This window comes from Nematostella vectensis, chromosome 5, assembly GCF_932526225.1.
Source record: "Nematostella vectensis chromosome 5, jaNemVect1.1, whole genome shotgun sequence".
Lineage (NCBI taxonomy): Eukaryota > Metazoa > Cnidaria > Anthozoa > Actiniaria > Edwardsiidae > Nematostella > Nematostella vectensis.
The window spans coordinates 6015874-6035983 of record NC_064038.1 but is presented as its reverse complement, the minus strand read 5'-3'; the positions used below and the strand labels follow the sequence as shown (position 1 = coordinate 6035983).

At 41.7% G+C, this 20110-nt stretch overlaps 2 protein-coding genes across 10 annotated transcripts in view; one reads left to right on the top strand and one right to left on the bottom strand.

Moving 5' to 3' along the window:
* Positions 1-18217, top strand: part of LOC116617599 (cartilage oligomeric matrix protein-like) — a 39035-nt gene extending 20818 nt beyond the window's left edge. For 4 of the 6 annotated variants that reach the window (XM_048728220.1, XM_048728216.1, XM_048728217.1 and 1 more), the window contains 24 exons: positions 1414-1483; positions 3114-3712; positions 4544-4622; positions 4939-4992; positions 5342-5422; positions 5505-5608; positions 6567-6621; positions 7020-7159; positions 7650-7793; positions 8076-8150; positions 8535-8696; positions 8994-9098; positions 9892-9999; positions 10617-10776; positions 11315-11433; positions 11937-12075; positions 12843-12941; positions 13785-13963; positions 14278-14326; positions 14746-14942; positions 15259-15333; positions 15880-15977; positions 16582-16721; positions 17019-18217. In XM_048728220.1, coding sequence (XP_048584177.1) covers positions 1423-1483; positions 3114-3712; positions 4544-4622; positions 4939-4992; positions 5342-5422; positions 5505-5608; positions 6567-6621; positions 7020-7159; positions 7650-7793; positions 8076-8150; positions 8535-8696; positions 8994-9098; positions 9892-9999; positions 10617-10776; positions 11315-11433; positions 11937-12075; positions 12843-12941; positions 13785-13963; positions 14278-14326; positions 14746-14942; positions 15259-15333; positions 15880-15977; positions 16582-16721; positions 17019-17077 — 3081 coding nt within the window. In that variant the 5' untranslated portion in view covers positions 1414-1422 and the 3' untranslated portion in view covers positions 17078-18217. The remainder of the gene's footprint in view (positions 1-1413; positions 1484-3113; positions 3713-4543; positions 4623-4938; positions 4993-5341; positions 5423-5504; positions 5609-6566; positions 6622-7019; positions 7160-7649; positions 7794-8075; positions 8151-8534; positions 8697-8993; positions 9099-9891; positions 10000-10616; positions 10777-11314; positions 11434-11936; positions 12076-12842; positions 12942-13784; positions 13964-14277; positions 14327-14745; positions 14943-15258; positions 15334-15879; positions 15978-16581; positions 16722-17018) is intronic. The other 2 variants (XM_048728221.1, XM_048728222.1) reach the window with 2 other exon arrangements.
* Positions 18218-18741: 524 nt separating this feature from the next.
* Positions 18742-20110, bottom strand: part of LOC5511187 (S phase cyclin A-associated protein in the endoplasmic reticulum) — a 41294-nt gene continuing 39925 nt past the window's right edge. For all 4 annotated transcript variants that reach the window (XM_048728211.1, XM_048728212.1, XM_048728214.1 and 1 more), the window contains 2 exons: positions 20002-20062; positions 18742-19318 (listed from right to left, as the gene is read on the bottom strand). In XM_048728211.1, coding sequence (XP_048584168.1) covers positions 19215-19318; positions 20002-20062 — 165 coding nt within the window. In that variant the 3' untranslated portion in view covers positions 18742-19214. The remainder of the gene's footprint in view (positions 19319-20001; positions 20063-20110) is intronic.

Below are 20110 nucleotides of genomic sequence, written 5' to 3'. Positions count from 1 at the left end.
TATCAAAAGGCCACGCCCCGCCCTATCGTACACCAGCTTAATAAGCCTCTTTAATTATATTTCACTTTGCATTAATTTACAAAACAAAACAAAAAAATATAGCTTCATTCTGTGCTTATTTCCAGATTCAACCGTTAGGATTGCCAAAGTGAAAGTATTTTTTTCACTGTCGGTATAACTTCTCGGCCTGTTCTACTAAGTGCGCAAAGGCAAAGCAAAACTATAATTCAAGCGAGAACCAAACAAACCCAGCGCGTATGTGCGAAAAAATCAGAGACTGCTACATTATTTTACACTTTTGGGCAATAGCTCAATTCTAAGAAAGATATTTTTCTCCCGAGTATCAGTTTTAATCGTAAGGAGATGTTCACATGACCCCATTTCTTGCCTAAAACATGTCTCAAACGAGCTAACGTCCATCTTCTTATCTTACTCTAGATAATCTCTGATATAGTTTGGTACATTAGCACTGAATGTTGTTTTAACATTGTAACTTGAGATGCCATTAAAGGCTATCGTACATATATGCGCTAGGTCGCAGATAATATAACCGATAGACTTCACGTAGTGTGCTTTTAGCGCCGATAACGAAGTTGTGCGTGGCTAACTAGGGTTGGCCAACCACGCCGCCATTTTATGCCCCCGCTCAATGCGTAGTCACACAAGCATCCATTTCCATCGGCTAATTTAAGCGAGTAACCAAGATATTTTCAATCAAATATCGTCAATAACATATCAGACTTGATTCGTAGATTATTATTATTTTGAAATTTCCTTGCGAATAAACCGGTGCATTTTTATGTATAAACAATAACAAAGGAGTGGTTGATCGACATTATTTAAATGCCGATTTAGACAGCACGATTTAGCCGAATGCGCCCTGCCTACGGTATGTCTTAGCCCTGAATTACACACTACGACTTTCGTAGTCGAGCATCGCAGCGGAGTCGTAGGCTGATTTACACTCTACGACTTCAGTTGTAGAAGTGTTGAATACAACTAAATCGTGCAGTCTAATTCATCGTTAAGATCTTTCGGCCCTTATGGCTGGCACTAGTAAGGGTACAAAGTTTAGGCCTGACGCTTATTTCATGTAATCAAATAAAAAGGCAAACTAGGAGCTTTAATTTGTACAAAGTATTCGAGAATGTTTTTTTAGTTTGACGGATTGAATTTTAAAGTGGCTCAAGCAGATTTGATTCACTCACTTGCTTTGATTTTTTGAGGCAATAAATGTCTCGTCACAGTTCGTCACTCCAGACGGAGTAAATACGATACCCTAATACAGGCCAGAAGTTAGGCGTGCTTCCACTCTGTCTTTCAAACTTCCTCGGTGGATTAGTCGTACGTGGATTTGAGCCCCTCCACGCATTTATGGAACTCGCCCTGATGTTTATGCTTGTGTTGTTTCAGTATTCCGCCATGGACGCACTGCGGTTGCTCACTCTCGCGTTTCTAGTATCCCGATGTTGTCAAGGCCTTGGTAAGTCATCGTGTGTACATTTCTGCTAGTAATCCAGCTAGAAAGCTACCCCTTGTAATGTGTAGTGTTACAGAGCAGTAAAAAGCCTCAAAATACTGGGGGTCACGCTGCGGAAGATATTTTGAGGTACAGACATGCCACTACTGGCCATTTCCTTATACTTTGTTTAAATTATTGAGGGAGGGGGAATGGCTTGCTACGTTCCTGTGTTATGTATGTGTGTTTTACAATATTTATGTTTAATCGCCTGTCTGTCCGCTCCTGTATGTCTTTCTATGTTTATTTGTCTGTCCGGCTTTATATGTCTGTCTATACTTATCCGTCTATCCATCTCTGTAGGTCTGTCTGTGCTTATCCATCTCTGTATGTCTGTCACTGTTGATCCGTCTTTGTATGTCGTTTAGTGTTTATCCGTCTTTGTATGTCTGTCAGTGTTTATCCGTCTCTGTATGTCTGTCATTGTTTATCCATCTCTGTAAATCTGTCTGTGTTTATCCCTCCCTGTATGTCCGTCAGTGTTTATCCGTCACTGTATGTCTGTCAGTGTTTATCCGTCTTTGTATGTCGGTCAGTGTTTATCCGTCTTTGTATGTCTGTTTGTATTTATCCGTCTTTGTATGTCGGTCAGTGTTTATCCGTCTTTGTATGTCCGTCCGTGTTTATCCGTCTTTGTATGTCTGTTTGTATTTATCCGTCTTTGTATGTCTGTTTGTATTTATCCGTCTTTGTATGTCTGTTTGTATTTATTCGTCTTTGTATGTCTGTTTGTATTTATCCGTCTTTGTATGTCCGTCCGTGTTTATCCGTCTTTGTATGTCTGTTTGTATTTATCCGTCTTTGTATGTCTGTTTGTATTTATCCGTCTTTGTATGTCTGTTTGTATTTATCCGTCTTTGTATGTCGGTCAGTGTTTATCCGTCTTTGTATGTCTGTTTGTATTTATTCGTCTTTGTATGTCGGTCAGTGTTTATCCGTCTTTGTATGTCTGTTTGTATTTATCCGTCTTTGTATGTCGGTCAGTGTTTATCCGTCTTTGTATGTCCGTCCGTGTTTATCCGTCTTTGTATGTCTGTTTGTATTTATCCGTCTTTGTATGTCTGTTTGTATTTATCCGTCTTTGTATGTCTGTTTGTATTTATTCGTCTTTGTATGTCTGTTTGTATTTATTCGTCTTTGTATGTCTGTTTGTATTTATTCGTCTTTGTATGTCTGTTTGTATTTATCCGTCTTTGTATTTCTGTTTGTATTTATCCGTCTTTGTATGTCGGTCAGTGTTTATCCGTCTTTGTATGTCCGTCCGTGTTTATCCGTCTTTGTATGTCTGTTTGTATTTATCCGTCTTTGTATTTCTGTTTGTATTTATCCGTCTTTGTATGTCTGTTCGTATTTATCCGTCTTTGTATGTCTGTTTGTATTTATCCGTCTTTGTATTTCTGTTTGTATTTATTCGTCTTTGTATGTCGGTCGGTGTTTATCCGTCTTTGTATGTCGGTCAGTGTTTATCCGTCTTTGTATGTCCGTCCGTGTTTATCCGTCTTTGTATGTCTGTTTGTATTTATTCGTCTGTCCGTCTCCACACGTACTTACATCCTATTCTCTCTAATAGACATCCCTTTTTATATCACTACAGAGCTTGACCTACTAAAGGTGCTAAAAGAAAGTAGTCCAGCAGATTACGGTATCCATTCAAGAATAACAAGCCGCGGGGAATCATTCTCAATCACACAAGCGAATAAACCAATCGAAGCATCCAGCAAACTCCTACAAGATTTGATACATAACATAGAATCGAGCAGAGAATTCTTCATCGTCGCCAACGGGAATGTGTTTTCCAGGTCATCAGGGGCGCTTTTTTCAATCGTACACTCGAGGAGGAATCTTTATCTGATGGATATAATATTGAAGGGACCCAGCAATGAAAAGCAAGGGAAATTCGTCTTCAAATACCGCCTTCGAAATGGGACGTCCCATTCGTTGTCGTTCAGAAAGGGTATTGAGGGGCTGTATGATGGTGGCGGGAATTACCATAGCATCGTGTTCCATGCGTATGACTCAGGGTTCGATACTACAAACTTGGATTTGTACATTGATTGTAAACTAATGGGAAGAAAGCAGACCCTCTCTCCGATCACGTCGATTTTTTCATACAAGGGAATAAGTCTCTCCAGGCTGGATTTCAGGATTGGACAACGGCGAGGACCCCAAGGAAGTGTGAGAAACAAATGGAAGGTGAGGAAATGGAGTTGAATACAAATGGTATGTATGGAGGTTAGGGTTAAATACAAATGCAAGGTAAGTAAGTTAGGGTTAAATACAAATGCAAGGTTAATAAGTTAGGGTTAAATACAAATGCAAGGTAAGTAAGTTAGGGTTAAATACAAATGCAAGGTAAGTAAGTTAGGGTTAAATACAAATGCAAGGTAAATAAGTTAGGGTTAAATACAAATGCAAGGTAAGTAAGTTAGGGTTAAATACAAATGCAAGGTAAGTAAGTTAGGGTTAAATACAAATGGAAGGATGGAAAATAAGGGATAATCTACGGCACTGGGGTTCAAATGAACGGTGACGCGCAGGGAGGGTTTTTTTAAGATAAGTTATAGTGTCTGTACACATAATAAAGGAGCTCAGCATTTCTTTCGTATTGCGTTCACGTGATAGCGGAATAAGTTTCATACAGAAGCGGTTTTTATTTGACCTGCGGGACGGTTCGTGTGAGGGGCATGACATGCGCCTATACGGGCACTGTATATGCTTCATCGTTTAATCCTGGGATTAGTGTTAGGGTAAGGATTAGAAGTTGGGTTGTCGTTTATAGTTTAAGCCTGGGGTTAGGGTTAGAAGTTGGGTTGTCGTTTATCGTTTAACCCTGGGGTTAGGGTTACGTGTTGGGTTGTCGTTTATCGTTTAACCCTGGGGTTAGGGTTAGAAGTTGGGTTGTCGTTTATCGTTTAACCCTGGGATTGTAGTCTACATAGCATTCAGCCGTGAAGTACATGCCAATAATAAAACTGTACTCTTTTTGTAATTCATGTGATTCCTTTGAACGTTATTTTTTTGCAGGGCTATCTTCGGCAACTTGACATAGTTTTCAAGCGAAAACTTGAGGACTACGTGGGAATAAACAAGTGTAACAGAGAAGGTAAATACTGCGAAATCAGAATAACATTCCCTTCCATTTCGCCACAAATAAATCCATAAATCGAACTCGAACTCTTGCTAACTTGAGCCTTTCGCTATCCACAAATATTTTTCCATATATTAAACCCTCGATAACTTGAACGATTAGCTAACTCCACCTACTTTTCCATATATCAAGCCCTCGGTAACTCGAACCCTCGATAACCAAAACCCTTGGTAACTCGAACCCTGGGTAACTCGAACCATTAGCTAACTCTACCCACTTTTCCATATATCAAACCCTCGGTAACTCGAACTCTTTTCGATTTCCCTTGGAGGTTCGAGTTATCATGACTCAACTGTACAGGCAGCTGTACGTGCGCCAACACCGGGTAAGAACACTTGCTCGTTTTGAATAAGGCATGTTAAAAGCTCTGTCAGCAGCAATTTTGTCATCCTAATTAAGAAAAAAGGAATCCACTACCATCGGCTGATTTGAGGAAACTATTCTAATATTTTCGATTGAATTTTGAAAATGAAGTAATAAATATTGTCTTTAGATGGTTATTTCGTTTTTACCCAATAATTTGTGTTTTAATATTAAAAGGAAGCAATAACAAAGGTGTGGCTGACAAGAGCTGTTTCATTTGAGCGAAACGCGACATTTTTTATACCTATTGGCAGACAGACGTGACTACTAGACAAACACGTGACTAAAGCAGAGCTCTGATTGGCTCACAGCACGTAACAGTGACCTGCCCCCTTTAGTCCCGTGCATGAACCCATTTAAGTCGAGCAATAACCTGAATGATCCCTGCATGTGTAAGTATAAAGACCTTATTGTAACCTGTCTAACTCATGTACGCGCTAACGGTCATGACGCTAATAAGTGCTTTGAATACAGTTAAATCTCCAGGGCCGCCCATCAACCAGCACGTGTTGACGCAGTCTATGGTCGCGGATCTGATGGGACTCATCATGGATATACGCTATGATCTATCAACACAAGTAAGAGAACCGCCTACATCCTAGCCCCCTCCTTCTTGCCCCGTCCCCCCATCCACAACACAAGTAAGAGACATGCTAATCTTTCCCCTTCTAGTCCCTTCTAGCCCCGCTCCCCCAATACAAGTAAAAGACCAGCTACCATCTACCCTCATCCCTCCCTTCTACCACCTCCCCCCAACACAAGAGAACCGCCTACATTTTAGCCCTCTCCCTTCTACCACCTACCCCCAACACAAGTAAGAGACATGATAATCTCTCTTCTCCTAGTCCATCTAGCCCCGTCACCCCAACACGAGTAAAAGACCAGCTAAACTCTACCTTCCCCCTCTCCCTTCTAGCCCCTCCTCCCGAACACAAGTAAAAGAACCTGCTACCCTCTACCCCATCCCTCCTTTTACCACCTCCCCCTAACACAAGGAAAAGAACCGCCTACATTCTACCCACCCCTTCCCTCCTACCCCCCCCCCCCAACATAAATAATAGAATCAGATAATCTCTACCCCTCCTTCCTCCTACCCTCCCCTCCCCCCAACACAAATACGAGTTCACGCTACACTTTACCTCCTCCCTTCTAGCCCCCTTCCCCCCCCCCCCCCAACACAAGTAAGCAAAACAACTACACTCTCACCCCCCATCCCTTCTACCACCCACCCCCTTAGTGTATGTAGAGACGCACACTAAGTCCAGCCCTAGTTTTCACCGCGCACCCCAACACATGTTTAGGTAGCGGTTCTGATGTAGTCTCCTACTCAGCGGCTCTGACCATTTCGTGACAGAGGTCAGAACGACTGAATGACATGATCATACAATGGATATAGGTCATTTATCCGTCATACATTTAGCAGAGAGCTCTTAGTTCATACGCGGTAAACGACAACCGACGCGTTAATCTATTCAAACATGAATACTTTTTAAGAATTTCAATCATGTTAACCCGATATTTTGTTTTGTGTGTCAGGCTGCTGAAGTCAAGTATTTGAGAAAAATCGTGGAAAACTGCCAAATGTGCCGAGGTTTGTAAAGAAAAATCAATACAATACCCCCGTTACGGCAACACCAGTGACTAAAACAATTGATAAACACTGCTTGGCAATATTAAATTACAGTAGATGACCCTGGTACGGTGACCAAGTGCAAGGAGGCAACCAGTGACTCGTCACTGTATTGCACTTTTGTGAATGTATTTAGGTTTTGATGTTATAACAAATGAACCTGGTTGGGCACTTTTTGTGCTCGATGATTTTGCCTTTAATTTTTGTTAGTAAATATAGAGTGTTCTTTAGGATTGTTGTTGTTGTTGTTGCTGCTGTTGTTGTTGTTGTTGTTGTTGTTGTTGTTGTATCCCCTTTCCCCATTAAATATTCATCGGTCCGTCCCTGAGTAGCTTTCTGATGAATGTCTGTTGTTTTAGTGCGCGACTTCTGCAGATTAAAGCCCTGCTATCCCGGCGTCCCTTGTATCAATGACCCAACGAGCGACCAGGGCTTCGAGTGTGGGGACTGTCCGCTTGGCATGGAGGGCAATGGAATCAACTGCACTGATATTGACGAGGTAGGTGGTGGTGATGGTGATGGTGATTGTGATGGTGACGGTGATGGTGATGGTGATGGTGATGTTGATGGTGATGGTGATGGTGATGGTGATGGTGATGGTGATGGTGATGGTGATGGTGATGGTGATGGTGATGGTGATGGTGATGGTGATGGTGATGGTGATGGTGATGGTGATGGTGATGGTGATGGTGATGGTGATGGTGATGGTGATGGTGATGGTGATGGTGGTGGTGATGGTGATGGTGATTGTGATGGTGATGGTAGCGGTGGCGACGACGACGACGGCGACGATGATGATAATGGTGATGATCATGATGATCGTCGAAACATCTAATAGGCGACTTGCCCTAAGAAATCACGTGCCTTATTGAAAGGCAAGTTCACGCAAAATAACGTAACGTGATTTTAAAGTGCCGGGCGCCTATTGTGATAAACACCACGGTATTTTCATGGTACTGATTGCTTTTATTTTAAATTGTTTTCTTCAGTGTATCTTTAGTCCCTGTGCTGACGTGAGCGTGTGCTATAACCGTAACCCTGGCTACTGGTGTGCCCCCTGTCCGGCAGGATACAGGGGCACGAAGAAGACGGCGCAAGGTATCGGGAGATACGACGCTCTCACCAAGAAACAGGTTAGTATTCGGAGCACAGCATTGGTTACGCAACTATTCCTGTAAACTTGGGATTAGTATAGATAAACCTTTTATTAAATAAAAAAGATGTGTTCAAAATCTGCGAAAAATCTCGAAATAATCAAGATAATAATAAAAGTTTATATTTATTCAAACACATCACAGCTTTCCTGATGGAAATGGCTGCTTTTTCACACTTGGTATTCGAGCTCAGAGCTAAAAGTATAATATAGACTTTATTAAATACAATATTATATATACTTGATGTCGGGTTTTTGACAGGTCTGTGAAGACATTGATGAATGTGCCGAGAACACCGAACTCTGTTCGTCGCCCTCAACTTGCATAAATACAATAGTAAGTTATGTCCTGTTTTTAATAGGGTATTACTGAAACTGTTCTTTGTTTTCATAGGGTAGTTTTTACTCTGTTTTTTTTTTTTTTCAAAGTGTAGTTTCTACTCTATTCTATGTTTTCATAGGGTAGTGTTTTTCTTTGTTTTCATGGGGTAGTTTTTATTCTGTTTGCTTTTTATAGGGCATTTTTACTCGGTTCTCTGTTTTCTTGGGCTAGGTCTCACTCTGTTCTGTGTTTTCATAGAGTAGTTTTCACTTAGTTCTCTGTTTTTATAGGGAAGTTTTCACGCTGTTCTGTGTTACGCTGTTCTGTGTTTTCATAGGGAAGTTTTCACTCTGTTCTGTGTTTTCATAGGGAAGTTTTCACTCTGTTCTGTGTTTCCAGGGTAGTTTCCGCTGCACACCTTGCCCTAATGGCTACACCGGTGATCCTCTTATCGCTTGCACCTTCCTCAACTACTGCGACCCAAAGGACCATACAAGCAACCCTTGCAGTCTCTATGCCCGCTGTATCCCACTCCGGGGAGGAAGAGACTTCAGATGTGAGGTAGGATAATAAAAAACATATTCACCTGCAATCTACACTTTCTGTGTGCGCTGTATCCCACTGCTAGATGTAAAGGATTTTGAATAATGGTATTCCTCTGCGAAGTGGATGGTGCTTTGAATTTGAGATATAGTAGGAGGTGAATAATACCGCATATACACCTTGTCTTTGTGTGCTGTTCCTGAATAGGACGTTGAATGTCGATAGAAAATGTTGGATAATAGTCATAATTTCCTGTCACATGAAATAGACCTTCAATTCATTCGGTAACTGATGCCTTCGCTGATCTCTCTGCAGTGCGCCGCGAATTACGCCGGAAACGGAATCCACTGTGGCCGAGACAGAGATCATGACGGGTTCCCGGATGCAGCCCTTAACTGCTCACAACCTAATTGTAAAGCGGTAAGGTTCCTCTGAACGAGGTCCGCTCACAAACTACTCCTTTGCCAGCATCCCAAATGTGTTTGTGTGTGGGTGTGTGTGTGTGTGTGTGGGGGGGGGGGGGGGGGGGGGGGGGCTTTTGCGTTTTTAGAGCGGTTCCAACTTTTTTTTCGCAAACCTTTTTATAAATACAAAAATACAATATTGCGCTCATTTTTATGGCTGGTTTGAACATGCATAACTTTCTCTTAAATTTATCACTAGTGTGAACACGACTTACTGTGAATGAGACTTAATTTCCCCCTGCAGGATATAACTGTCCCTCATATTTCATACTAGTGTGAACATGTCATAAGAGTTCTTCTCCCTCTAGGATAACTATCCCCCATATTTCTTACTAGTGTGAACACGACATAAGAGTTCTTCTCCCTCTAGGATAACTATCCCTCATATTTCTTACTAGTATGAACACGACATAAGAGTTCTTCTCCCTCTAGGATAACTATCCCTCATATTTCTTACTAGTGTGAACACGACATAAGAGTTCTTCTCCCTCTAGGATAACTATCCCTCATGTTTCTTACTAGTGTGAACACGACATAAGAGCATAAGAGTTCTTCTCCCTCTAGGATAACTATCCTTCATATTTCTTACTAGTGTGAACACGACATAAGAGTTCTTCTCCCTCTAGGATAACTATCCCTCATATTTCCTACTAGTGTGAACACGACATAAGACTTTTTTCCCTCTAGGATAACTATTCCTCATATTTCTTACTAGTGTGAACACGACATAAGACTTTTTCTCCCTGCAGGATAACTGTCCCTCCACGTACAACAAGGGGCAAGACGATCTGGACAAAGATGGCGTAGGGGACGCGTGCGATGATGATATTGACGGAGATGGCATCAATAACGACCGGGTAATCTGAACAGCTTTGCTGACAATTATAATAAAATTAGGCTGGTGATGATTATGAAAATGGTGGCGGTGTTAAGTGATGATGATAGTGATGATAATGATCATTATTTTGATGGTAATGATGATCATGATGGTGATGATGATGCAAGTACTAATGATCATGGTGATATGATGATTGTGATAGTAATGATGATGATGATGATGATGATGAAAATGTTGATAGTGTTTTGTGTTGTGCGTGACGATAAAGCCCCGTGCAAACTGCGCCAGCACCTGCCAGTATTGCTGGCAAATTTTCGCTTGACTGACTATAGGACAAAGGTAATGTCAAAATGGAAAATGGATTTTCTGAAATTTCCTTTGTTTTGTGGTCAGTCGAGCAAGAATTCGCCCGCAATGCGATGGGGCTTTATAGTAGCGATAGTGATGCAGCTTTCAATAATGATGGCGATGGTGAAGTCACACCAGCTTAATAATCATAACAATGAAAAAATGATAACAGTGATTCTAATTAAATAATAATGATGATATATTGATAATAGTGGTAGTGTTGCATTGATGATGATGATTATGCTGTTGTAAATGTTGCCATTATAATAAGAAACTTTGTCGTATCAGGACAACTGTGTGCTGATACCCAACCCGGCCCAATACGACTACGACGCTGACACTATCGGCGATGCGTGTGACAACTGTCCGTACCACAGCAACCTCTGGCAGGGCGACATTGACGAAGACGGCATTGGCGACAAGTGTGACCATGACAAGGATGGTGACGGTAAGTCACGCAAACATGTCACGCAAGTAATGTGAAGTTACTTGTGTGTGACATGTAATAAAGATGTGATAAATATGAGGGTGACGGTGAGTCACGCAAACATGTCACGCAAGCAATTTGAAGTTATTTGTGTGTGACATGTAATAAAGATGTGATAAAGATAAGGATGGTGACGGTAAGTCACGCAAACATGTCACGCAAGCAATTTGAAGTTATTTGTGTGTGACATGTAATAAAGATGGGGATGGTGACAGTAAGTCACGCAAACATTTTACGCAAGCAATGTGACGTTACTTGCGTGACATGTAATAAAGATGCGATAAAGATGAGGATGGTGACGGTAAGTCACGCATACATGTCACGTAAGCATGTCACGCAAGTAATATGACATTATAGAAATAAATAAAAAATTTGTATATTTTTATAAATCCTCTTGCATCAAAGGTAAACTACATGGTCATACTTGTTAACAAATAAGCAATGATACAAACTACAGATAATTTGATTGACATGTGTCAATGTGTGTTCCTGCTTGCAGGCATTCATAACGATCATGACAACTGCCCTACCATTCCGAATATGGGGCAGACGGATACCGACGGCGACAAGATCGGCGACAAGTGCGATAACTGTCCCAACACACCGAACAAGGGGCAGGTATGGGGGCCATACTCCAGATAATTAGGGGTCCTATGTGGTATATTTGCTTGCCGTACTCCAGATGATTGGGGGTCCTGTGGTATACTTGCTTATACAACATACTCTAGATAATTGGGGGTCCTGTGGTATATTTGCTTATACAACATACTCCAGATAATTGGGCGTCCTGTGGTATATTTGCTCATACGACATACCCCAGATAATTGGGGGTCCTGTGGTATATTTGATTACCGTACTCCTGATTATTTGGGGTTCTGTGCAATATTTGCTTAAACACCGTACTCCAGATGATTGGGGGGTCCTGTGCTATATTTGCTTATACAACATTGTACCTTTTTGCTCGTTTTCACGAAAATCTTTATCTTGTTCTTTCTACTTTCGAGGCAGCTATTTACGAGTCCAGAAATACCTGGCATTCATGCGTGCTCTACCATATCTACCATAAATCATTTAGACAACATATTTTTATAAGTGGATATTTGATATGTCTTTTCCTCTAGGGTGACAAGGATTACGACTTGTTGGGTGACGAGTGCGACACGAACCTGGATAACGACCGTGATGGCGTGGATGACAGTATAGATAACTGTCTTGGACTCTCAAACCCCGACCAGATAGACAACGATGGCGATGGAAAAGGTACGTGAGCGTGATCGGTTCTATTACGGTAAGGCGTCGGGACTTGTTCGGTAGGGGTATGGAAGATTGTGTTTGGCAGATTAAAGCCGCATTATCACCAGTTCACTTCCGGAGGTCAAACGGAAACCTCGACCGTTAAAAGACAAAAGAATCTATTAGAATCCGAGATATTTACATGCCATCCGCTCTAAATTATCAATCACATCCTCGAAGAAACTTGCAATAGACAAACCGCTTTCAATATTTTGAAATATTTTTCGCGTTTTCCGTTAAAAATCATCGGAGATTGTGTTACGTAATCGACCGGAAGTAAACTGGTGACAATGCGGCTTTAAGAGTCGATGGAAAAGGTACGGTGTCGGAGCGTGATCGGTAAAAGTACGCTAAGGTGTCGGGACTTGTTCGGCAGAGGTATGGAAGATAGCTTTTGGCAGTCGTAAGAAAAGGTACGGTATCGGAGCGTGATCGGTACAAGTACGCTAAGGTTTCGGGACTTGTTCGGTAGGGGTATGGAATATTGTGTTTGGCAGATTAAGAGTCGATGGAAAAGGTACGGTGTCGAAGAGAGATCGGTACAAGTACGGTAAGGTGTCGGGACTTGTTCGGGTGTGGTTTGGAAGATTGTGTTTGGCAGATAAAGAGTCGACGGAAAAGGTACGGTGTCGGAACGTGATCGGTACAAGTTCGGCAAGGTGTCGGGACTTGTTCTGTAGTTGTATGGAATATAGGGTTTGACAGATGATGATTCTCGCTATGTTTGTACCCAGGCGACCCCTGCGATGATGATGATGATGATAACGATGGTATCCCTGACGACGTGGACAATTGCAGACTCGTCCCTAATCCCACGCAGCGGGATTTAGACGGTAAGCCTAGGACCATTTTTATTACAATTCGAAAAAAAGATACTTTATATTTTACGAAAACTTGTATGGTTTTGTATAGTCGTGAGTGTAAGGTTTTAGAGCTCACTCAATTAAGCTTTATTTCCAATATAAACCAGGTCTGAGTTTTAAAGTTTTAAAAACTGATAATTAACTAACGGATCACTTGAAATGTGTGAAATTTGAAAAGGTGGCTAACCACTTTTGGCTTAGAGAACGGTTACAAAAAATACATAAATTTAATGAAGTTATAATAATAGCCAGTATAGCAAGCGCAAAGGGCTGGAGAATATTAGGGATAAGCCAAGTTCCTTTTAACACGGCATTTTTACCAGTCCGGAGATCCGACGGAAACCTCAAAGGACAAGAGACAAAGATTCTATTAGAATCCGCGCTTTTTAATAGGACATCCGGTCCAGCCACATCCTCAAAGAAACTTGCAATAGACACATTCAATGCTTTTACAAGGTTGAAATATTTTTCGCGTTTTCCGTTAAAAATCATCGGAGGTTATTACGTAATCGCCCGGAAGTAAACTGGTCACACTGCCGCTTTAAGAAAACTTAAATAGATTGGTTTGCGGTTTTGGTCGCTAATGGTACCCGGATGAACAACAGGAATTGATCTAGAGCTGTAGCAGGCTTTGACATTGTTGGTGGGTAAGATACAGGGGGTGGGGGCACAGTCACGCCCTTATTTAATTTTTTTAAATAATGTGCGGGGGGGGGGGGGGGGGGGGGGAGGACCTGTTCCCCAAATCTGCGGCCCCTTGCTACGGCTTTCTCGTCACATCCGATTACCATAGCGTTTTTCTTTTTCCGACAGGGGATGGAAGAGGAGACGAGTGTCAGGGTGATTTTGACGCGGATGGTATCCCGGATGTGAAAGACGCGTGCCCAAGTGACAGGAACATGCAAAAGACAAACTTTCGAAGACTGCAGACGCTCGTGTTGGATAACAACAATGATAGACGTAAATGGCCAGAGTGGCATGTTGATCAAAAGGTGAGGTCGCTGTTATCAGGCCTGTAGAGGTCTTTGCTGCCCTTTAATTCTGTGTATTTGCTTTCTCGAGTGGTCAAGCGCCATAGAGTATGAATTTCAGTAGAGCTCCTAACAAATGTAGGGCACCCGATTAGAGATTTGGATGGCTAAAAACATTCTTAACCCCCCCCCCCCCCCCCCCACCTTCCTTCAATATCTTTTCCTACTCTGTCTCACGTGTGTTTGTTTGAGAGATTTTAAAGTGTAGGATTTGTGCAAAGCAATGCTTATGTTTACCCGCAGGATTGATTTCTTGTTCTATGTGTATATTTCAGGGCACGGCCGTCAGACAGACAAAGGATTGTGACCCTTCCATTGCAGTCGGTAAGCGGTAAATTATTGGTGACAGGGAGGGCCCTGCTCAAATAGTTCAATATATACGGAGAATGATATACTGAAAGGAGAAAAAAGTTGGATAGTAGAAGTTTGTTTATTTTTATATACTTCAAAATGGCGCTTTTTACCGTATAAATAATGGCGAAAACAGTGTCTTTAAGTGCGATCTCTTAAAATGTGATTTGTTTTGAACGTTAGCTACTACGGGTTATTGTTTAGGAGATCAGATTTTGGCAGCTCGACAAACAGAACTAATTTTCTGAAGACTATAGGCACTCTATTGTTTATGCCAAGTTTTAAAAAAATTCTGGAAATTACTTTAAATTGCTGGCTATGGGTGGGTCTGTATTGTCACAACTTCCTGGAAAACGTCCTCGTTCGTTAAATATCCTTTTTGTGCTTCGCAGGTCATGAGCGATTCCGCGGTGTTGACTTTAACGGGACTATGTACGTGGATACAAGGTACGACGACGATTTCATCGGGCTAGTGTTTAGCTTCCAAGACGCCAAGCATTTCTATGTCATCAGTTGGAAGCAGGCCGGGAGAGTGTTCTGGAGCGCGAAACCTTTTAGAGCCACGGCTATAGCAGGGATTCAAATAAAGGTATGGCTAACTCTCTGACTCTCCTCGTTTTTTCGGTACAATTACCACTTGTTGTTGGCGAGATCACGAGAGAAAAGTGTATCTAGGACCGCTGTCGCTTTTTTCAAAACTTCGACCTAAGTTCAGTTATTCTGCAATCGGTTTGCGTTTAGCCTAGAATTGCAATAAAATCGTAATTAATGGTCTCTCGAATCCTGCTTGGCTCTCCTTCTAAAACTGTAAAGGTTTCTGTTGCGCGCTTAGAACTGTAATAGTCCTAGATAATAGTAATACGCTATTGACTGGACAGCGTTTTGCATTACCATTAATATTCCAGGCTGTTAAGTCTAGCGAAGGCCCAAGTCCTATGATGAGGAACGCCATGTGGCACTCTGGAAATACGCCTAACGAGGTAAGCTACAAACGGGCCGATCAACGATCCCCGAAGGACCCTATTCCTGTAGCTTTTTATCTCTTTAAACACAAAGGTATTAATGTGGAATATCATAGTTGTAGCTAAGCCCCGCCTCCATCATGAAGAACCCTATCCCCATAGCTTTTTATCTTCTCAAACACAAGCGTCGATAAAAGCCCAAGTATTTTTCAGTAGGTCAATTTGAAATATTTTTGTAGCTAAGCTCTACCTCAATCAAGTAAGGGACCGATCACTGATCCTTAAAGAACGTACCGCATCGCTATCCTTTGTTCTTCCTCAAACAGAGCATGAGAGCAGTAGATAATCCACCCAAAACATGTCAGGGGCCGGTCATTTATGTACACAAGCACAACTGTCGATGATGACATAATCGCTTATAATAGATCAATCGGAAAACCCAGACCCGAAGAGCCATAAGTGCCAAACCCCAAGCACAAATTTTATTTTCATTTCAAGTCAACTAGAGAGTTTGAAAATGGTCCTAGTACTGATCCTTCTGGAACCCCTTTGCTTCCTGCTCAGGTGAAAATGATATGGAAGGACGCCATCGATCAGGGATGGAAGCCCTTTACCAAGTATCACTTTCAGTTGAAGCACCGGCCTTCCATCGGCTTGATAAGGTAATTACGAAAAGCTCACCGCGCTCACAAATTATAACTGTTAGTAACAACACAGTCTAACAGTGCCTTCAGCTAAATGTTTTTGAAAGAAATCGAAAAGCTCAACGGGTTTAGAAATTATAACTGTTAGTAACAACACAGTCTAACAGTGCCCTCAGCTAAAAGTTCTTGAAGGTAATTGAAATACTCAACGGGTTCACAAATTATAACTGGCAATTAGAGCAAACACAGTCTAGCAGTACCTTCAGATAGATAAGGTGATTGAAAAACTGAATGGTTTCACCAAATATCAAGGCAGAAATATAGCAGTCCTCTTATCGCCTCGACAAGTTAATTAGAAGGCACAAAAAGCCCAGAAGTCTCTTCAGATTGATGAGGTATTTCGCCGAATGTCTTAAAGAAGGGAAAGGGTAATAAACTGGGCCGGCCTAGTGGCTTTAAGCACCGCTATACTTTTCTTTTTCTTAAAAGTTCTCTTAATAGGCCTATGGAAATGGATGCTTTCTTTCTTGGTATTTCCCTAGGATGACAATATGACGGCAAACGTGGACTGTTTAAGTGGACTCTTCAGTAATTGATTCTCCTTTTGTGTTCCTCTCTTCAGATTACGAGTATTCGAGGACAACTCGATGTTTATTGACACGGGTAACCTGTGGGATACCACGCATGCTGGAGGGAGACTGGGCATGTACACGTTTTCGCAGCCTGAAATTGTCTGGGATAATTTGTCATATCTATGCAACGGTAAGGATTTGCTTGTCGCACTTCCCCATTGTATGTCACCTAGCGGCCTTCGAAAACACCCCACCCCCACCCTAATCTATAAATTTCGTTGGGTACCCTTTTGTATCTATCATATTCGAGGACCCTGATATCCGGGGGACCTTGCGGCTTTGTGCCAATCACGGTTGAGTAGTGAGATCAGCATCAGTATTGGCCTATTTGCTTTTGCATCCTTAGAAAGACACCCCTTTCCCCCTCCCTGCACCCTTTTCTTTCAGGACTACGATGTGGAGCATTTTCTTTTATTACTGTCAACAGAGGATATTCCATCTGATGCGCTTGAACAGCATAGAAAGAGAATACGAAACCACAGGTAACCAGAGCAAGATGGCGACTGAGTGTAGCCCAGCCCCCAGCGCGGAGCCAAGGGACAAAGGAAACCCACCAGTCCTAGAATGCAAACCGTTACAGAGACATGAACAAAATAACGGAGTTTACGACACAACGGCGCATAAAGGGCTGTAAATGGACTGTAATAACCATCTGCGCTATTCCGACATAGAGGGCCAGTATAGTCGTGTTATAACACATCAAAATACATATAAACAGTGCGTTAGAAGCTAGGGAAAGGGGGATATACCCTGTCCAAGAACACTGCACAGTCACTTATATTTATAGCGATATATAGGCATGCTATATAGTTCACAGGGGTGGATACCGAATGCGTGTTGCTTTGAGCCAGGACACCGCGCCTGGCGCACGTGGTATTAGAAAGATGGGAAGCCAAGGAAAATGGGCGAATCAATTCCAGAACAGCATAACAGTAGCTTAAAATAAAATGGAAGATATATTATGGAAAAATCAATATTACAAATGAGTCCAGAAAAGGCATTATCAGGGCGTAACCGTCAGTCAAGCGGCAAAACCGTCAATCAAGAGGGCGTAACAGTCAATCAAGAGGGCGTAACAGTCAATCAAGAGGGCTTATCCGCCAATCAAGAGGCCGTAACCGACAGTCAAGTAGCGTTACCTTCAGGGACGTAACCTTTAATAAAAGGGGTGTAAATGTCAATCAGGAGTGTGCAATCGTCAATTAAGAAGCGTAACCTTCAACTGAGGGGCGGATCCGATATTCTCCGTAAGAGTTAAAATAATGCGAAAGCAAAGAGAAATCCGACGAGTCTGAAACAACATTTCGAGAGTAATGACGGCTGCTGGGTGGGATGGCTGCGTTGCAATACACCGTAACCGTGGTTCGCGGCTCATTCTAGTAACAATATAAATTGTTGATAACGTGTACATAAAAAAAAACATTTCAAAGTAAAAAGCGGAGAAAGCGAACTGTCAAATTTTTAATTTATATTAATGTTACGAAAATATGCTTCTCTGTTTCCGTATCCAAGATCCTGAGCCCACCTGGCTACGGGAAAGAATTCGAACGTGTGGAGACATTTGTTTGAATTGCAAAACACGAGAGGTACCAAAACAAGATATTGAAATAAAACTATTTTTTGTTATTAGTGACCCCTTGTTCTTATACTATCATTTGTGAACAAGGGGATACAATGTAATATCATTTGTGAACAAGGGGATACAATGTTCGAAGGTGCGGTACCGCATTGCCTGATAATAACATCGCTTGGCACTAGATTACTCAAACAAGGCTGGTTCTCACGAGCGACGTAAGCGGAGACGGTAGCGTAAGAGTCTCATTTCCCGTGAGAACCGGCTCGACACAAGCGCACAAAGAACGGAAAGTTTTAATAATCTTACGTCAATGCTACGCTAACGTCGCGTGAAAACCGGATCGACGTAAGCATAAGCGGAACATAGGCATAAAATAACCAATGTCGTCGAGCAGGTATGGGCACTAGACTACGAACTGAGCATGCGTAAAATCTTGCGCTTACGTCTTGCTGGTTCTCAGCCGACATGAGACTCTTACGCTTCCATCTCTGCTTTGTTCATGCCGCTTTGTCTTTGGAAACTAGCATGCGATGTCAATAAATATACATTTCCTCAAATAAATATAGAAGCAAAATCAATTGTCAAACTGTTTATACATCCATAAGCATGGAATTCACTGCTATACAACTTTTGCTTGATGTGACTATCACTTGATAAGGCTAAAATAACTGGCCTCGATGTTTGTGCTCACGATAGTGGCAACTGAAGGACATTGCCAGGTACCCAAAGACAAGGGCCTAACTGTCCACGCCCATCTCCAAAAATAAAATATCTAGTGCCGGACACTGCCTCTCATTGTGGACGGTTAAACGTGTCCATTATAGCGGGATCTGATAGACGCTTTCACACTGTCACTTAAACACGCTTAAGATAATATAAATATTCATTGAATAACGTGAAGTGCTAGTGTATAAACATGCTATACAGTTAGTTAAAATGAACTGGCCGCTAAAATCCCTTGCATATTGATGAGTACGAGTCGGTACCCACTAGGTAATCAATGTTTTTTTTCTTGGTCAAGTCAAAACAAAGTAAGAAATCGCTGGCTCATTCCTTGGTCGAGTCGGTGCCCAGTAGGAAATCACTGGCCTTGTTCCACAGGGTGACCGGGAAGCGGGATTCGAGACTGAAACGCTCGGGTACGTCATCAGCTAAAAAACAACAACAACAAAGTAACATAATCATGTTGATAGTCAGATAACGATCAGGGGGGTGGATTAGGATTGAAGGATCCCAGGGTACTTTTAAAAGAAAAAAAAAGTTTTATTTATTCTAGGGGTGTTCACGCCCAATAGTGATCCTGCACTGCTAAAACGACTTTCAACGAAAAATGTAAAAAAAGCTCCGTCTCTTCGTCTACCGTTTCCTCGGGTAACTAGACGAGAAGACATCAAAGAAACCATGTAATAACAACAACAGCAGCGACAACAACAACAACAACAATAATAATAATAATAATAACAACAATAATATTAATCGTTTATTAAGGCCCATTGCAGTATACATTGAATTACGGGTCTGTCAGCAAAAATTAAACGGCCCGGCAATAAATAATAGGAAAATACGATGTGTCATTGTTCTAACTGGTAGAGTGGTTTTCAAAACCCCGTGCAGCATTTTGTAGTTGTTAAAGTGTAATAGTCAAGCCAGAATAAAAGAGAACAATGACATTACAGTGAATTAGCAGAAAATAACAAATAGTATTTCACGAGTTTTTGTTAACCACTCTTTACAGTTAAGACCGTGAGATGTCTATTTAGCATAGTGTTCTTGTTTGGCTGAGGCTAAAATATGTAGGTAGTTAGTTATCAATAAGTATGGTAATTAAGTTCACCTGATGTGTTTCGACTTTTAGAAGGTAAGAGCTTGTCTTGCTCCCCATCAAGTAGCTTGTCCTGAATAACAAAACCACCCACACGGTATGATAAAAATTGCTTCTGAAT